Source organism: Halictus rubicundus, chromosome 7 (genome assembly GCF_050948215.1).
Source record: "Halictus rubicundus isolate RS-2024b chromosome 7, iyHalRubi1_principal, whole genome shotgun sequence".
Classification (NCBI taxonomy): domain Eukaryota; kingdom Metazoa; phylum Arthropoda; class Insecta; order Hymenoptera; family Halictidae; genus Halictus; species Halictus rubicundus.
Genome location: NC_135155.1, coordinates 11,558,762 through 11,578,709, shown reverse-complemented (window position 1 = coordinate 11,578,709; position 19,948 = coordinate 11,558,762). Strand labels below are relative to the sequence as shown.

The 19,948-nt window shown below is 43.2% G+C and overlaps 2 protein-coding genes across 2 annotated transcripts in view; one reads left to right on the top strand and one right to left on the bottom strand.

Moving 5' to 3' along the window:
• Positions 1–16,321, bottom strand: part of LOC143355414 (tubulin glycylase 3A) — a 55,970-nt gene extending 39,649 nt beyond the window's left edge. Inside the window, exon 1 of the mRNA XM_076790200.1 lies at positions 15,796–16,321. The gene's annotated coding sequence lies outside the window, so the exon portion shown is untranslated. The remainder of the gene's footprint in view (positions 1–15,795) is intronic.
• LOC143355417 (lysosomal acid glucosylceramidase-like) overlaps positions 10,678–19,948 on the top strand; it is a 40,952-nt gene continuing 31,681 nt past the window's right edge. The window contains exon 1 of the mRNA XM_076790202.1: positions 10,678–10,845. Coding sequence (XP_076646317.1) covers positions 10,814–10,845 — 32 coding nt within the window. The 5' untranslated portion in view covers positions 10,678–10,813. The remainder of the gene's footprint in view (positions 10,846–19,948) is intronic.

The following is a 19,948-nucleotide window of genomic DNA, read 5'->3' as shown; positions in this document are numbered from 1 at the left end:
AAAGAGACCGAACACAAAATAGTGAAAATATTAGAAGAATTTCGGAATACAGTCTTGATCTAAACCAGGACTGCTTAACTGGTGGCTCGTGAGCCACTTGTGACTCTTTCCCCTACCGTCATCTTTCGACAAAAAAACCCCCACTGTGTACGACAGGCCGGTGTCTTCCCGAAAGCTAGGCAGTCACAGGGGAAAGGAGAATCGTAGCTGTATCTCATTTTGCCCCGCTTCGCTTCGCTCATGTTACAATTTTGCACTACTCGGCGAGCGAGCTTCGTGGCATCTCAAGGGGGTACCCCCCGATAGTGGGGAGAACGGGGAGGGGGAATGGTGGGAGCGTCGTGTGGCTCGCGGCGGAAAAGAAATTAAGCAGCCCTGATCGAAGCCCAATCCTCGGGTCCGTGCTGTGACGTAGTCGTGTACGGCTACTATTTTCTTGTGACCGACTCGACCGCGCCGAACGTAGGAAACAACAGCGCGTGTAAACACGAACCGCTCGGCGAGCGAGACAGCTCGAGCTTCTTGACCTCTCGCGGGGTATGCCCCCCTACCGGGGTAAGCTCCGTTCGGCTTAGATCAAGATTTTACAGTACCGCACAATGACTTTGAAAGTTATGGAACTGCACTTTCCTTTATTGTTGATGAAAATGTTTTCCACATTGGAAATACGAATAATTACAATGTTGAATAGGCACTTGATTTGTTGGATCGAATAATTTTTACCAGGGTAGTAGTCTTAATAAGCGTTTCAACTCTTTTATCGCATAGGCACATAGTTCAAGGTGCATGATTTAATCTTTGATGAAAGCTCGACCAATTCCAAGGAGCATCGGGTACTTTTTGCGAGAGGTAGTATGTTGTCGCAGTATTTTTTCTGTTGGGATTGTCCTGTTTTCGCCGGTGGCACGGACACAGGGACACCGTGTAGGCCGACGGGATGAGAGCACGGTGTAATAAAGTAGCTGCGCTTCGACAGTACAAGCTGGTCGCATCCGTTTGCCGCGCGACGCACGCATGCACACGTATTTAGCCTTATCCATGTATCTCAGACTACTCGTGGCTAATGAAAAAACTTTCGTCCCGGCAAAAAACTCGGCACCGAAGGGACTCGAAGCGTGTCCATTTATTTCGTGCCAAGGGTGTTACGCGGCGAGGGTTGCTCAACCCCGCACACCTATAACCTCGAATTATGTCTATCCGTAATTCGTATGTTCATACCGAATTCGGAGACACCGAACTAAACAAACGGTAGACAGTCTCCCGTAACAATATTGCCCTATCTCATTTCATCGTTATTAGAGACCTCTATTTCATGCTCATTTAACGCGATAAATCAATTTTCTGCTTCACGAAAATTTCACCTATTTAATGCGTGGTAGCCATCTATGTTTATTAATACCAATTGTCAGTTACTGGATAATGAAGTTCTCAACTTCCTCTATAATTTAATTAACCTCGGTATTAATATTAGGTGTATTAATTAATCCGTGACTTTCACCGCCAATGAATAGTATATCAATTTAATTTGAATCGAAATCATTCAACCCCAATTTTTGAGACTGATTTGTTGAGAACCGATTTTAGAGAGTAGAATGCTTTTCGATTGTTTGTAAATAATCAACGAGTTCGCGGAGAAAAAGCTACGAATTCATTTCGATACTTAATAAATTGATACCCGGTCAGAATTGTCGTGACATTTTCCGGCAACAATTGACTTCTCCCGATAATTTCTGATGGAACTATATTCCCAGCAGAAAATTATAAATTAGTAAATATTTCTTACAGTAATTAATTTAAGAGAGATACGGATTTTAATCAGCTCCATTTCCGATTCTGGTTCGCTGTGCGCCGCACGGATTTTAAGCGACGGCCAACCTAAATGGCCCGGCCATTTTCGTTACCGATTTCGGAATAGGCCGGACAAAAACGTCCAAAAATTTTAGCACTTCGCCGAAAGGGAAAAACGTACGGCGCGGGAGCCAGCGACCTAATTCCCTGCGGTTAATTACACGACGGGCCTGTAACAGGCCTGACATTTCGCCGATAGACCAAATCGTGTCGCGTTTCTTTCCTCGTACCTCCGTTTGACTCGACATTAACATGTCCGGATAACTTCGAACCGGCACGAGACAGTCTCAGAATTATTTGAACGACGTTAACGTGTTCGATAAATAGCCTGTTGCGCTCGTAAAAATGTACCATTTTGCAGGACAGGCTTGGGCACTACCGATATATTCGATCAAACTGGTAATTGCTGGGGGATTCGCACGTACATTAAAAACATAGAATTGTGTGCAGGTCGTATACAGTAAATGGACCGGACTAAAACGCTATTTCCATTGGAAATAGAAAAAAAATTTCAGAGGACAATTTTGCATTGTTTAGCGCCGAGCTCTATAGTCGAGCAGTTCGATCTTTTATGGAAGTGCACTGACACAGTTGTGGAGAGCAATTGCACTCTTCTTTCCAGACTATGATTGTGTCCAATGCAGACCGTTAATTATTCTGGTGAAGAATCTCTGACAACTGCAACAACGTTAGATTCAATAATTCAACCCAACTAGCTTCTATAATACACAAGATTCCTACTGTTCAAATACTCACGAGTACCCTATATTATTTATAATTATCACGTGCGTTGCGGTTAGCATGATAGATCAGGCTAGCTTTCTCCACGATTCCCCGACCTAGCACAACGCCGCAGTGTTTTAAGCACACTCTGTCCCGGCCTAACGATGTCTGTTTCGAGTGTCACTTTATTATTTTTGTGTTTTCAACGAAATCATAGGAAGACAGACATCGTTGAAGGGAAGATCGTCATCGTCATCGTCGGCGTGTCATCGTCGACAGACCTTCCAGGCAGGGCGGCACTCGCCAGCCGGTATATTTTTGCATCGGCATGCGTCTCCAATTAAGGGTTACGCGCGGGCACAACGCACTCGAGGAACGAACGAAGTGCACTCGTGCACTCATGCACTCGTAGGAAGACTGTACTGACACCTACGTGTCCTCGAACAGTCTCGTCTCGCCTGTTCGCGTGCGCCTCGCTAATTCCCGTGCAAACGTTTCGGCATGCTAGCTAGACTTGCTCGAGAGCCTCGGGACTACAGTCACGAAGAACTTTCCTCCCTCTAGACACGCCGAATTTCACATATTTTTATGGCGTTCGCCCTTTCCCGATTGTAATTAGAACGTGTACGGACTTACGACAGGAGCGGCCGTTTAAACAACGTATGCATACAACAGGGAAGAGAGAAGACGTTGTACAAAGATCCACAATCTAGTTGCAATCGGTGTACAAAATTAGTCGATGAAATGGATCTTGCTTAATCTGATCACTAGGCTGCGGATTTCTATGCAAAATAAAAATTGTAGCGATAACAATGTAATAATTTTGCTTCAAAATGAGATCCACTCATTTTTACCATAAATGCCTACAATCCGCAGTCCTACTTGATCGCTTACTCATTCGAAATTTTGTACAGGGTTCCCCAAAAATGTTTTGTGCTTCCTTGAAAGGGGCGATTCCTAAGGTCATTTGAAGTAACTTTTTCCTTCGCGGAAATGTTCTCCGCAGTTTTGTTAGAGAGTTATTGACGAAAAACGCAGACCAATCGTAGCGCGGCTACAGAGGACGGATTCCTGCTCGTCCAATGCCAACGCCACGCTCGGCGGGACCTCTCGCCTGATTGGTCCGTGTTTTTCGTTAATAACTCCTGCACGAAGCCGCGGAGAACATTTTCGCAAAGGAAAAAGTTGTTTCAAATGACCTCGGGAGTCACCCTTTCCACGGAAATGCAACATTCTTGGGACAACCTGTATAGAATATTTAAAACATAAATATTAAAAAAGAAAAAAATTTTAAACCTTAGGGTCTGGTAAGTCAGACTGTACCAGTACAGTGTAGTACAGACTGTAAACAATTTTACGAGCACATTAAACTCGAATATTCAGCGGACAAGTGTTGCACGAGTTCTTTCGTGTGTAGAGCCAGACACTGACTTTCGCTTGAATGTGTGTACTTTTGTCAACATTTCTACGATTAATTTGTCTATTAGGAAATGCTGTTGAGACGCGTGAGGCGTATTGACCTGGTTGTGGGAGATGATTATTCGGAAAGAATTCGGCGTAGTTTGCGGACGCGCGGTGGAACGAAGTATGAAATACGACCAGGAGCATAGTTAGCCCCCCCACCCCAAGTGAAGAGGGGGTGGCTCTGCGTGTACGTCGGCTGACACGTAAGTGTGGTTGCGGCAAATTCCGAGGGGAGTCGAATGCATAGCGGGATCACGAGCCCGCCACGGTCCTTAAAATCCTGACACGAGACCTGTATGCATAATAACGACGAGCTCCCGAGCTCCCCTGAATTACGCTTCCCCCAACACTCTGTCTTCCCGTTGCTTAGATCATGCTCGGATCTCGCACGGCAACTTTTAAACCCGCTCGAACGAGAAAAGCAAACGCTCTCTTGGCCCAGAAAATTCCACGGCTCCTCCCTCGAAACCGCGTTTTCCACGTGTTAGATAACCGAGAACGTTCTACATTTTGCCAATATTATACGTTGTCTTATTAAACTGTACAATCATTTGCCAAGCAAACGTTATTGTATGGAAAGGGACTGGAACAGTTCTGTTGCCCGTTTTTATTAAAACTGTACGAACTTTCTCGGTCACCTAGTATGTACAAACTGAATGGAATTTGCAAAACAATTCTCTTCGACGAACTAACAGAAACGAAGACATACAAAAGATAACTATTGGGCATATCATTCTGAAACTTATACAGTAATTTTTTGAAAATAATGATGCCCGCGCTACTCAGACTCCTAGTGTTATAATATCATATAGATACATGTCTCCGTGAACAAATGAAGCACTTTCAAAACGACGTTATGCAAAATCGCAGGGCACGACGGATATTTGAACGCTTAAATGTCGCATGAGATGACTACATATTATCGGGGAATCAAAAGGTCGCTATCGGAATGACATTTGATTCTCCGGAGAATACCGTCACAGCAGCAACCTTCGCGCCAAAGCGTTCTTAAATCATTTTGATAAGCGCCTCGTGCGAAATGTTAACGAATGCGAGTCACCGATGTCTTTTTCGTGCATATATAGTCGAAATTCGACGTTTATCGCCCGGGAAAATAATGTACGCTCGGATAGCGAGCTCATTTGGTTGGTTAATGAGGCACTAGAGTCGCCGATAAAGAAAGAATTAAGTTTCGGAGGAGGAATTGTGTCGCGAAATTGTAGACCGCATCGGTGATTTACGGCTCCCGAGTTTCAACTGCAAATTTACTCGGCGATCGTCGAAGGAAGAGGCAAACGTTGAAACGCGTCCGCGTTATTGCGAAAGCGTTGCATAAATATTAATCCCGACGGTCTTTCAACCCGGCCGCGGCGAACGCGAGATTAAGATAACAAAAAAAATGTTATCTCGCGGGTAAACTATAGTTCGGTCCGGCCAAATTGAAATTTAAAGTATCGGTGCCGTTTCACGCTGGGCACCCAGGAAAATCCGCTGCAACAATGAAACTTCATCCGGGAAACCCAATCTTACGCTATAAAAGGTTCCTCCCCGTCGTTGTAACAAAGTACGCCCATTTTTCTCTCAACGAGCATAAAATATATGAAGTTACGCCCGGTTTTTGTCCGTGGAAAAACTCTTTATTCTATCAAACTTCGAGAAATATCGGTCCATTCGCCGTTATTTATACGATTCCCCGCAGTTTTTCCCCGATAGACCTCCTGGGAAATGTTAAATAGCGCAACTTGCTATCCTGATCTTGTAATACGTTCACGAACGACGGTCTGTTACACGTTCGCGGCACAAATTTTGGACAAACTTGTGCCCATTCCGAGCTCTCTAGTCCTCGCACGCAATTTTGTTGAAAAACAATTCTTCTCGAGAAACACATTGTGTGCGTCAAAGTCGTAAATATTGAGATAATAAAAAAAGGAAATTATGTACTTGTCTGTGGTAGTATATCTCATATGGTTAAACCAATTGCCATTTGTCCTCAAAGTTTCAATACACCGTGGGCGTTTATGCAAAAGAAACATTTTCTGACAGGAATTAGGAGTTGAATAAATATTTTTCTACCCAAGGTATATCGATGAATCGAAAATAAAGAAAACAGTATCTGCTGTTCTTAAATTCAGAAGCTTTTACCGTCTTATAAGAGAAAAGTCTGATATCTTTTTATTACTTTTCTTATTGAACGTTCTACGATGATTTCTTCACTTTCCAAGAGCAGTTCAAGTCAGAAAGGGAGTCTTTATTGTGAGATTGAATGACTAAAAAAAAATCGCACGACAACCAACCAACGCTGATTGAATACGGTGAATAAATTATATCTGTCTAACAAATTTTGTTAGTTCCGTGTAACATGAAATTGAAAAAAAAAATGAAAAATTTTCAACGCAATCTTCATCTTCTCATCGCAATCATTCGAGCGGAATCTGTTTTGCGGAATGTATATTGATTTATACATGCGCATAAAATGCGGTTGGATATTATAACGGTGGGAGCGAGAAACAGCGTGGATCGTGTGCTTTGCTCTAAATGAATCACGAAAGATTGACAGTTAATTTGATTTCCAGCCGCAAACATTCATGTCTCGATGTACCGTTGGACGTTGAATTGAATTCAGTTATGGTCATTTTGGAACTGATTCACCGCATTTCGTTGTTCATTTGTGAAATTTTAAACGAAAGCAGTCGAAATTATGACAAAATTTTATGACGAGATTTTAACAAAATATAATATCAAGCTCGCAAACTTTTATTTTTGGTTTCACTTTTTGCACCTTCATTCTTTGTCTTTTCCTCGTTCTCTTCTTTACATCATTCGATAATTCCATCTTGCTTATGTTTCAGGCGGACTACCACGCTATTCTCCTCTACAAAACCAACCACTCATGCTGATTGTGATCGTAAGTCATGTTTCTCTATATTACATGATCTAGAATAATCTAGATGTAGATCAGACCTGAGCTGCTTCTCCCTCGCCGTCGCTTCACGACCCCCGCCAGCCGTGTGCAGGTCCCCCCACCACTGGACATTTCATATTACCCTACGGTGCTTTTACCTCCCTATATAGGTTCCTGATCCCCCACCCCTTCCCCCACACTCCGTAGGAGCGTGGTGGGGGGTGTCAGGAGTGAGAAGAGGACTCGCGAACCTTCCAGCGTTGCCAGATGAAACTTGGGGAATAGCGCGGTAGAAGGGGAAATTAGAGTGGGGGAACAAGTCTTGATCTGGCGACACTGTAACCACCAGTTGCCCATGCCCGATCTAGATCTTCTAGCGTTATCACTAGAACTACCGGATGAGTCAAAATGACTTGCTTCTAATTTTCTTGTAGATTTTTCTTCTAGAAATATTGAAATTATAAATAGGTTTTCATGGGGAAATTTTTTAATAAACTCCCTACTGAAATAGATATTTAAACAAAACTGGTAGCAAATCTAAACAAATGCAATTTTGTTGTTATTATGAGCCAATGTATGCCAGCTGCATCTAATGCTTGGTAGTTCTAGTGTTAAGAAAAGAACCTCTTTCTTTTAGATGAAGAATATCAATTGTTTGCAATTAACAGAAAATATCGGTAGTACTTCAAATTTCACGGAGACATTTCTAAAGAGCTAACCAGCAATATTCCGCGACAAGAAATCGATTATTCTCTTCGTCAGAAGAAACAGAAGTTCCCTCGGTTAATGGCAGCTGGTAAAAAGCCGACAAGTGTTCGGCGTTGCTAAAACAAAAAAAAAAATATCGCATCACACTGCACGACGGCATCTGTCCCGAAACGATCCTACTCGAATCGGCCCGACAGGAATTATTTCGGTGGAATCGATCTGTCCGGGTCCGAGGCGCGGTGCCGGACTGATCCGGCTTCATTATCGATAACAAGTGGCATTCATATGAGCGTGCTCCGGCGACGATAATTTAGCGTGACGAACACGATTAAAATGTTATTCCGTCTAACGAGCAGGGACGCGATTGTAATTGCGACACGTTTAACCCCTCGGCGAGACACGGTTTTCTTTACGGCTACCATTGCGAGCTCTGTATCTGCGTTTTCCGCAAAAAAAAAGAAAGAAAATACAATCGACCTAACCCAGAAACTTTTATTGCATTCCTTTATTTCCACCGATGGCTATTTTTGCAAGACCATTGTTCACCATTTCCTACAAGAAGAAGAAAAATAGAATTTCATTCCGCGTTAAAAGATGAAAGTCTTCACCAATAGACTCGATATTATCAGGCAAGGATTTTAACCAGTTAGCTGTTTTTAACGAGTGTACTTGAAGAAATGGCAATACAGTGATTCCTCTATTACCCCCACTACCGCGGGGTATACTCCGTTAGGGGTCGCGAAGCTCGGGAGGCCTCGGACGCCGAGGAATGTAAACATAACGCGGCTCGGGAACGTCTCCTGGACGAAACACGACGCTGGCAAGACCCGTGTTGTTTACATATATCGAGAATTTACTGTATTTTGTGTTGTGACGAGTACACTCGTGAAAACAGCTACAATACGGTTAATTTTTACGGACGCAATTTAGGTGCACATTTTTCAAAGAGGTCGCAACTGCCAACTGGTTAACGTGCAACTGCTCCAGGTTCATTTCCTTTAAAATTTTCATCGCCAGTCCGACCCTGCTACACTAAATGCTACGTTTAAATCATCGGCGACCGTAACGGTCTTGACTCGCGATAAACAAACATGTGCTCGCGATTCCATTAGCGAAACGATAGACACGACTCGGCGAACGAGCTCTCGTAGATCTCGCAGGATTTCTTTCGCTAGCTCGAGGTGTACGCGCAGCGGAGCGTGGAGCCGCGTTAAATATGCTAATGAGTTTCGACGCATAGGCTACCAATAGTAATCAATTATTCTGAATAATGGGATGCAAATAGGACGACGCGTCGGCAATTAATGTCACTATTTGCACAGGCTTATCCTCGGTGCGTGGAACCCGACGCAACGCGACGCTACAGAGACAAAGACAAAGAGAGAGGGAGAGAGAAGAGAGGGCGGTTCTACGTGTATATTTGTCGATCATAGGTAACTATAAGCGGGCGACAAACGCGCGATACCGATCGTCTGTTTATAATGTAGTTTGTATGGTTGCATTATACTCCGTGCATCGTTGCGAGCAACGTCGCATGCGGTTCAATGGAATTTCAATATTCACTGGTAATTGGCACGCTCGTAGTAATCGATGATAGCGCTCTTCCCGTCAAGCAAAATAACTTCCATTGTTCGCGTATGCACACGGGGCCCCTTGTATATTCCACAACATGTCCCCTGATCCGCGTTATCGAATTTGCATTTTTTTTTCCTGCCCGATTTTCGAACCTCCGCTCCGTTTCGGTTAATCGACACGTTTTTAACGGGAATTTACACAGTGGGGCGGAAAAGTGTTTCTGCACGCTGCTCTTTCGAAATAAGTCCCCGCGAAAATGTTGCGCGTTAACGCAACGTAACACTCTTTTGCGAGGTTCGAAAGAATCGTGGGAATTATTATGAATCAACACGCACGGTATTTATAGGAAGTTACGTCGAAAAATATGGTACGATTACTTTTTCGATACACTGTACCTCGCGGTCCGCGAGCATGCGCACGTCTGTTGTTTTATCAGTTTATCGCGTAATTTTAATTCGCTTGGTTCGCCGCATCGAATCTATTAAATTTTCATTAACGATTTCAATATCGGCTCTGTACGGACGCTCGTCATCGCGCTGCTCGCTCGCATATATCTTCGACGACTTTCCCGGTTGTTCGGGGAATATTTTTGTCCCGTAATTAGAGCGTTGCCACAGGGTACTCACTTCGAAACTATAAATCTATATACCGATAAAACAATCGATTGTTCTCCGAACATTCTTGCAATTTTAACGTTCAAGAAGAATGTTGCGTTATTTTGAAATTTTTCTGCTGGCTTGCATTTCGTTTATCCATTTCTGTCGTGAACACGGGGAACGCGCAACCGGGTTGCAAATGAACCACGCTAATTGTATCTGGAAACCCGAAAACCGCGTGTTCGGAAAACTTGTGCAATTTTTTCCGAGGGAAAAAAGTACATTGTGCGTCGTCTGCAGGAACGTGGTAACAGAACCGTCGTCGTCGCCGCGTGTGGGTATTCGCACAGTCGAACCCACAAAGTAGGCGTTTAATTAATACTTCGCCAGCCGGAAATTCCGATTGCCGCGAAAGGATAACGGTCGTTATCGGGTCGGCTCCGTTCATCCCGGTGGGTAATTTTGTACGCTTCTTCAGCTCGTTCGGCCTCCTTGCCAGCGAAACTCCTTCGTTCGCCGGAATTTTTCCTTCTCGCCTAACGAAAAAGTATGCATTAACGTAATTTATGTGCCGATAAATCAGCCGGCCCGCGGCGGGAATAATTTCGCGGGGAAAAAAAAACACCGGGGGATCGTAGTTTCCTCCGCGCGGAAATTTTATATGCTCTCGAGGTTTCGCGGTTTCGCGTATCGTGCTCGAATTCCCGCTGCACGCTGCTGGGATCCAGCTGCACATTCCTGAGAACACGAGTGCACCGAGTGCAATGCCACGTCGAACGAACCCGACGCGTTATTGTTGTCGCGCTACCACCGCGTCAACCGCTCAGCAGTGGTCCTCCAAGCTTTGTCGGATTAGAAAATCCTGTCATCCTTGTAAACAAGGATTGTCGAATAATCATTATTAGACGACGACGGATTTTATGCATTTCTAGCAAAAACTCGTTGGTGCAACTGAAAACGTGGCACGTGCTTGCATTGTTTGAAATACCGGAATCAGATGTTGTTCAGCGATGCTGCCTGCAAGCGCGGGTAAACGAGATCATGATGACTGTTTTATTTTTCCGGGTTTTCGGAAGAGACTCGTGGAGACTGTACAGAACGGTGGGCTCTTTTGAAACATGGGAGACTTTGGACAATGAGCGATTGAAGCATAATTATAGGATGGAACGATGGAAAAAGCGACAATGGCGATTCGAGTGACGCAAGTGGGGCGTCTCGCGTGACCCAATTTTGATCAGATTGCGATCAGGTGACCGTAAAAGCTGCGCCTCGCCGGGAGAATGCCAAAGAGAATTGCTTGGGATTCGAACGGTTGTCCAAGCTGGTATCGTATTTACGATATTGCTGTGTCGTGCGGTAACTGCTTCGCCATACGACGTCGTTTGCCACGGACACAGGAAATAACTGTATCCGGTAGCCGAGCCCAAAACTTCCAGTTGCCCAAACAAAACCCGATTTCCATTTAATCTTTCGACACTGTCCACGCGAAATCTCGCGACGCCTCCGCTCCGACATTTCCGAGCAATAAACACCCCAAAATTAGCGACGCAACCCGACAGAATTTGATGAAATCTCGAGGACATCTTCGGAACACGGTCGAGTCATTTTCCAACCAATTTCGAAACGGTAGTCGAGAAACCTCGTGGAAAACAATTTGTGCGATCATCTATCTAAGCTCGTTTCAAAGGGCAAAAATTCTACTTTTCCAAGTGTCCAATTCGAAAAACTGGAGTTGATTCTAAAAAAGTTTGTAAATTCGAGCGACTCTGTAGAGGTTGACAAAGCTTTCTCGCGACGTTTTTTTATGGCTTTGCCCCTTCAGCGATCTCTAAAAAGTTCACGTGCGATTTTTATCGGACATTGAGTAGAAAGTGTAACTTTGGTATTCGATTATATTATCTAATTTTTCGCGATATTTGTAAATTTTCGCTGCGTTATTGCTTTATTTCTTCGCGTATTTGCAACAAATTCATCGATAACAGTCGAGAAACGAATTATTCGAGAAATACTGTACTTTTTTAATTTTCCGTCACAATCGGTCGGAATTGCGTTCGAAACGGACACGTGCGCGACGCGATAGCTCGGAAAATTCTTCGTTGTTGGATGTTTCGCTGAACGGATCGAAAGTGTCAATCGGAAATCCCATTGGCGGACAGGGGAAGAGCAGGAAAACGTTTTGGTGTTCGGTTTGGTACTATTTGACGACGGTGCTGCCTATTTTCTGCCGGGTTTCTGCATTCTGTGCAGTTTGCGTTGCGGAGATCACGTAGGTTCGAGTAAATAGAGAAAGAGACTGACCCTAGAGGCGGAGAAAGACCAGGCTGAGCACAAACCATCAGGTTTCGGTCAATTGCCCTCGCCGTCTCATTTGATGGCCATTGTTCCGCGCCCGATAGATTCTGCTCGTCGAACTTTCGGCAATCGCTTCTTGATTATCTTCTCCCTCTCTACCAACACCCCGCCGCCCCCACCGAATCTAACGAAACACTGGATCTCCGTGTCGATGATGCACCTTCGTGTCAATGAATATTCGAATACCGCGCTTAAATCTTCTAACCATTTTTATTCCGAACGCATCGAACGATTTCTCGTGAAATTTTTAACAAGATCGTATCGAGATGAACTATCATATTCTATCATATTCTAAACGTTCCGACATGTTTCACGTGCACTTTTCTATTCATATTTTATTTGAATTTTATCCTTCTCGACAAAATTAAGGTGACGTGCAGCAATACAAATTACTGGAGAGTGTTCTAGAAACATGGAAGAACATTCTAGAATTTGTTGGTATGTTTTGAAACGCGAAAACCTGGGGAAAAAATTGCAGGGACATAGACGGTCCAGTATGCAAACGACGTCGGTAAATATGAGGTTGCAGCGGAGGGTTGGTTTACGCAATATTTTTTTCTAGCCCTTGTAAACACAATAATTACAATTTCGAAACGATTGCATAGAGTGAAAATGTTCTAGGTCGAAAGACATGTCTGGACTTTTTTAATTAAAATTGCCCCGATAGCAAAATCGATAGTTGGCTACCACGCCAATATTCCTATATGAAATTGTTGAACAAGTCTAGTCCCTGCGAGCAACATAGTCAAGAAACTATTCCACCCGGCAAGAGAAAAGAATTTACGAAGTACAGTTGGAAAGACACTGCCATGAGCTAGCTATGCTGTTACCAGGCGAGGCTCCACTACTTTTCTCTGAATGCGACGGGGAATAAACATCCAGGACGTTCCCGCTCATGCACGGTTTATTGTTTTTCGCCGTTGTATACAGCCGTCCTCGCGAATATTCGCCAGTCTTCCTCGAAGCGTTAGCGTTTTTTTTTTCGCGCGGTTCACAGGAAAATTAGTTGGAAACGCGACGTTACTTTTGAAAATGAATTCCCATTTTATCCCGATGATGGAAGTCGATACGAGGATGCGTTTCCGATATATCTTAAAAACCAATATACCGCAGGGACCAGGCAGTGGATTAATATTTGAAATAGAGTTCGAAAACTGGAACGGCACTCAGTTTTATTGCGAAATCAAATTCCGCAATGTAAACGCGCCCGGCCCTTTGCGTAATCTCGCGCACCGAATAATTTCGCCTTCAGAGCGAGCCGTCATTTCGGCGAGCATTTTGATTTTGTTGACAATTATTTTATAGCCGGAAATATTTCTTTTACGTTCCCCTTTGTTATGCTGTTCTACACATCACCTACTTTCTATTCGTCTTTAACACTAAACCTAACGACATTTCTTGTTCCTACAGTGCGTGGTCAAAATGACCGGTCCTTAAAACAAGTTATTGTTGATACATTAAATGTAGATAATAGTCAATTTGTTGCTGAATGAATTTGTAGATGAACAACTTCCATAAAACGACGATTGATATTTACTTGAAGAATTTCATGTCGGGTCTAATAGAGAACCAATTAACCGTGTTATTCGAGTGTTACCTGTGCACGTATATATAGAAGCACCTCGATTATGCGAACGCGCTATTGTCCGAACACGTATCGCATGTAAACAGTTCAATCTAAGGCGGCCCATACAGAACATGATTTATTGTACAAATCAATAGGGATTTAGTCTAGCAGTGTAACCGGTCACAACGTAGCGTAATTGACCATGATACTGGCGTTAGGCGTGCTTCGAATGGTGAATTCAAACATGAATACAATGGTGATGCTGCCATTCCTCAGCGTTTTGAAACTTAATTATATCGTTTACGCTTTCCGTCATTAACATTTACATTTACATTTACAGTAAAAATATAATACCGTTGTGACCCCGTTTCAGTGTATCTCAGCAATAAATGTTCCACAACTTTTAGAAATATTAGTGACTTTAAAATTTGTATATACGACCTCTATACTTGTATCTTACACTGATTGCAATATTATATTTATAACTTGCGTCTAACCTGAATATTTTTGCTTTTTAAAGCACCAGTGGCGTTCGAGTATTTCCGAGAGCCATCGTGCAACGATGAAATTGTAGAACGATTATTATAAAAACAGTATCTGTTCTATTATTTGAACACGTGCGGCCCACAATTAGCTCGCGTAACAGAGGTTCAACTGTAATAGCACGGCAGCAAATACGTATTTATATGGTTCGCATGGATTTGCTCAAGTGCCTCACTCTGAATTCCCCAGGCAGGCATAAAGGGTTTTATGGCAAGGTCTTAGCCCGCTTGCGGTTTTGAATGAGGATGCTTGAGACTACATAAACGGAACTGTCGCTGTATGGTGGCAGACTAGACGAGCGCATTGGGTCAACCAGCTATCGGTTGGCACGGGAACTTTATGAGAGAATGATGAGTGGCACTTGGGAACGGCAAGCAAAGATGTTCCGTTGCCTCGAAAGTAAGGCCGTTACTTCCAGATGATCTGGCCAGAAAGTGCGACTCAAAACTATGTTGATCATCCCAGAATTTCAAGACAGTACCACTATCATTCTTCTATCGCGTTCGGTGCCGAATGTTTAGACAGCGGATTCTTATACAAAATAAACATTGTCTGCACCAATTGCAGGTCACAGTAACCAAGCACAGTAAAGTACTGATCTAAGCCCAATCCTCAGGACGTAGGATCGTGTACATCTACTATTTTCTTGTGGCCGCGTCGACCGCGCCGAACGTCAATTAAACCACTAAATACAAATTATATCCCGTTCAGTGTTATTTTAATGTTATTTTACCCTGGTAGTGGAAGATACAAGACACAAACACTTGCCACTCGAGTCATGACACAATTTTGTACCAAACTTTAGAGTCGTTTCCTATTATGATCTATCAAGCACCTAAACTAATAGGGGGACCCATAAAACTTTGTAGTAAATTCAGGTTTTTGTTTCTTAACTTATTATATAATCTCCATCATTATCAAGGACAGTTTACCATCTTTCCTGCAAATTTTCAATCCTCCTCTTATAGAAATCCAGGGTTCGTGAAGCAAACTATGACTCAAGGTGCCTCCCTACATCTTCTACAGAAGTGAATGTTTTATTAAATAATGCTCCAGGGATCTGAAAAGATGATAGTCAGAGTCAGATATTAAAACTTCCCATTGCAATTCTTTGATCTTTTCGTCGTCCAGTTCAGAAGCAAACCATCTGAATCAACGTTGACACTTGTTGACCTTCAATACATCTCCATAAACATCGCAAATTTTCTCGGAAGCTACGGACGCCGCTATTTTATTACAGGGTTGCAAAAGTAAATTATACTTTTTAGAATATTTTGAACACAGGCTGCTTTACCGAAAACCGTAAAAGAATACGTGTTTCCTCTTCAACGATCGGTACAGAACTAAAGGCAAAACAAATTCTTTGCAAATAATTGATTGCTTGAGGTGTAGGAACGTAAGTAAAAGTAGTTGCTATAATATGTCTTTCTTTTTCTATGCTCTATTCCATCACGAAATAAGTTGTGCTGATTTTATTTGACTTTTACGGGCGCTACGTGACTGCCGTGGAAGCGAACCTGTTAACACCGGTTAACACCGTGCTTACGATCGATAAAATCGTCCTCGATTGTTAAGTTTTTCGCAGCGGAACAAGATCGCGGTGGCAAATGGGTTGCTCGGGTCGCGTCGCACCTCGCACCTTGCACATCTCCGGTGCACGTTCGTTTCCCCGAAGTTGTTCGGCCCCGTTCTCCTGTTTCGTCGGCGACGCGTTGCATCGAACCAGCTCGCGGCGTCGTCAAATAGACCATCCGACGACGGTTTTTACAGTCCCCGGACTAGTTACAGGAGCGACGAAGTGCTGCCACGGAAAATTTATGTCACGGCTAGCGCACCGCTTCGTCCCTGCTCTGCTCCGGCTCTGGTCGACGTTCGGGTCTCCGCTCGTGAAATATTCATGCACCGAGGCGAGAAGGTTTAACACTTCACTGCCGAAAAAACTGTCCCCGCGTTCCCCGATGGGCACAAATTCACCTGCCATAAGCGAGCCCCGCTCATCCGCCGCGCCTCTCCTCGACCAATAATATTTATGCGCTTCTGCGCCTTCATTCCGTAAGACAGTTTTCCAAAGTAACCGCTAGCCTGATCCCGGAATACGATAATGCTTCTATTTATAGCGGTTTTACCTTGTTTTTTTCTTTCTTTAATTAAAAGCAGCTTGAATCTCAAATGACATTCATCTGTGCTGCACCAAGATGAAGCAAATGCGCTCGATGACTACAAATGTTGGATAAAATTAATGCAATTTATTTGGTAAAACGAAAGCTGAGGAGTTGAGACTTCTATCGAATTTATTCAGTAAATCGACCTTGAGAAGTGGAGACTTCGCAGAATTCGGGCATTTCAGTTAATCTAGAATATTTTCGTTGCATACGAACGTTTTCATTTTGTCCGCGAGTGTATATTACTCATACCACACTTGGACGTTTAGTAAGTTAATGAACACAAAATGTTTTGTAATGTAAGAGTTGCTTTGAATTGATGCATAGTAATTTTTAGAGGGGACAGTGTTGGACAGTCGTGCTATCAGACGAAAAATTACTTTCTGACAACTTTATCTACCGACAGCATATTAACATTTTTAACGTCTCAGCTGTATCTACAGAAAGCTCGATAACTTTTCTTTTTCAATACTAATTCTCGAAGTAATTCTTACGCTATATTCGTGCACATAATTTGTAGCTTTTCGACAATTTATTTAAAAATTCTGAACTGTTTACTATTCAGGAGGTCCAATTTAGAAGATTGCCGGTAGATAAAGTGTAAATAATGAATGAATAATTCTGCCACCGAAATGCAAAACATATTCTGTTTCGCAATTTCCAAATAAGCTAAACTAATAGTCAATGTCGAACAGAATGCCGGACTATGGCAGTGTTGCGGACAGAAAAAAGACTTCCCGAAATCTTGGAACTTGTTTTTAAGATTTTATAAGCCAGATCAATTCTCGACGTTCAGAAATGCAAATTTCTATCGAGACGCGTTGAAAACACAGTTGAGATCTTACATAAATATTCAGAAATATTCGAAAAACAAATTCATAAATATTCTTTTATTCAAATTAGAATAGACCCACCGTATCTAAACGCCGGGATATTATCTGCTGTCGTAAATAGTGTATGAACTTTTGTGCAAAATAAAAATTTTTAAAAAGTTTGCCTGACGGTGTCAACGTGGCCAAAAAGCAAGAAATTGCGAATTGTATCGTGAAACCGAAGGGGCTGAGAGTCGCATAAGTGTCTCGGAGACGTCATAACCAAGTCATTCACGCAAATCCGACGTTTTAGTACAAGGGGTTAAATCTCGCTGAGAGCCGGTGTCAGACTGAGTCCAAGGGATGGTCTCGCGAGGGTTCGAGGACAACAGGCACGATAAAATGACCGAACCTAAAACAGAATTAGGGGACGATGGGCCTGGTAGGTCCGAGAAAAAAAAAATATCTGGTCGCCCGGCCCGCTCGTACGCCAAGCACGTCTCTCACCTTCTACAGGGCGAGAGTGAGTTTCGTGGATCCCGAGTGCTCCGATTCATAAAAATTTATGAGAAAAATGAATTGCCCGACAATCCCATTCCGGAATTCCGTAACGGATATTTATAAGAGTGCCCCCCCGGCCTCCGCTAATAATAATCTTTCTTATCGCAGTTCTCGGTGGCGCGCGGCGGTAAATATGCCAGGGTCCCGAATATACGTGAGACGCTTAAATCTATCCGCGAGGCGAAAGTGAAAATAAATCTTTCTACCAGCTCCGTATCGTCTCGCGGTCGTTATCCGAAGTCGTAGCGAACGCGATTTCGATCGCGCACTCTGGTCTTTTAACTGGCTACAATGTGCTTTTAACAACCTCCGAGACGAGACTTGAATTTTCGTTTCGCTTAACGCTATACAGTCTACTACGAGGATCTACATATAACCAACGTTGCAGGAGTAGTTTATCGTTTTCTAATTTCCACGTTTCATGAATGCATAAAATCCGCAGTAGGACGCGTAAAGCTCGCAGGTGTCAGTCAACGCGTTAACCTCTTGCTATAGCGGCTTCCGTGGAAAGCACCAGTTTGGTCGGTACGAACCACTATAGTGGCTTTTGTGCCGTCCGCGGCCAGGAGCGCCGTCCCTGGGAGACACAGTTGCGGACGACCGCGCCATGCTTGAGAGGTTATAGTATCTTTTATGCAATTCGTGCGATGCCATGGTCTGTCTCGGTTCGCTTCGATCGAGCAACAACCGAGGAATCGTAAGAAACGTCGAATCGATTTTCTTTGCCAGATTTTTGGTGGCAGGCGACGGACAGACCTACTCGTTTCACGTTCGTAAGAAATTCCGAGGTCTCGAGAACACATCGTCGTAAATTTTGCGGAATTATACGCAGCCTCGGTTACAGTTTTTACGCTCCCGTAATACGGACTTCTTCCTATTCTCTCGAGATCCCTGTCCTTTTTCCAAATTGTCTGTGACGAAGCGAACAAACTGCGCGCATACATATTGCGTTCTTCGATGCTTCCATTGTGGAAAAATTGCGCGAAATGTGTTCATGACTGTCAGACTGCGAATCTTTATGTGAACTAAAAATGGTCTACATTGACTACAAGAAACATTAGCGTTATTAGATCCTTTTAACTGTTCCGCTATTTTAAATTCCCCCAGCTCATTTTCGTCATGGACGCTTAAAGTCCGCAGTCTAATGACTATTTTAGAGATTAGAGTTAATTTTGTTCCGATTATGCGAGGATTCCTGCTTAAAAAATTTTCGGCATTCATTTCGAATCGTTTTACATATTTAGCATACCTTCACAGTTTTCTTTATCGTGGCAAATCGGAAAATTAATATTTATGATGATTCACTTCCATTTGAATAAAAATTAATGTAAATGCATGCATGCAGTTAACGTGACGGATTTTCGGACTCACTTTGATGATACTTCGGTGCAGAAATGTGAAAGATAAACAGCGATATCTTACTTTTGCCGAGCGTTCGACACAGATATGTATGTACGAGCATATGCACATGCATCGAAACTGTACGAATGTACTTCAGATGTTTGTGCGAGTGGAAGTCGGTTCGAAACTGCGCGGATTTCCATCTCGTGGACACTTGGCGTCACTAACCCGTTGTTCGCGGGAGCACTGTATACTAGGTTTTGTAAAGAACACGTCAGGATCGGTCCAAAAAGTTTTCCACTTCTTCGAGTCCGTGCAGTACGGCCTCCCCGATGCACATTTTCGGAATGGAATGGAAGTGAAAAACTGGGACGATAATATTTTCGCGTCGAACGATGAAGTGGTTTTCCGTCGCGGCGTTTCTGTGTTGCCTGAGAGCGAGCATTTTGCAGAAAAAAAACCCGAGAGACTTATTTACAAACACCTAACAATGAAATATTAATTCGAAATAAAAGTACGTCCAATTACCGCTTCAAGATTTTAGACTGAACTCCCAACCACCGTACCATCTGCTTGATTTGTAAATTTTTTTAGTAATTTCTATGATTTTTAATCAATTTGCATTCATTAGGATATTGGTAAGAGAACAGTAGAGGCCCGGGGTTCTGTTTGTAACAAATTCTAAAGTTTTGCTAATTTCTTATTTTTCTAATTGGTTCTAAATGGGAAAAGGTCAAAACTCAAGGACCTGTATTTTTCCCATTGTTAAAAAAGCCTTAGCGCGAGTAGAAAAC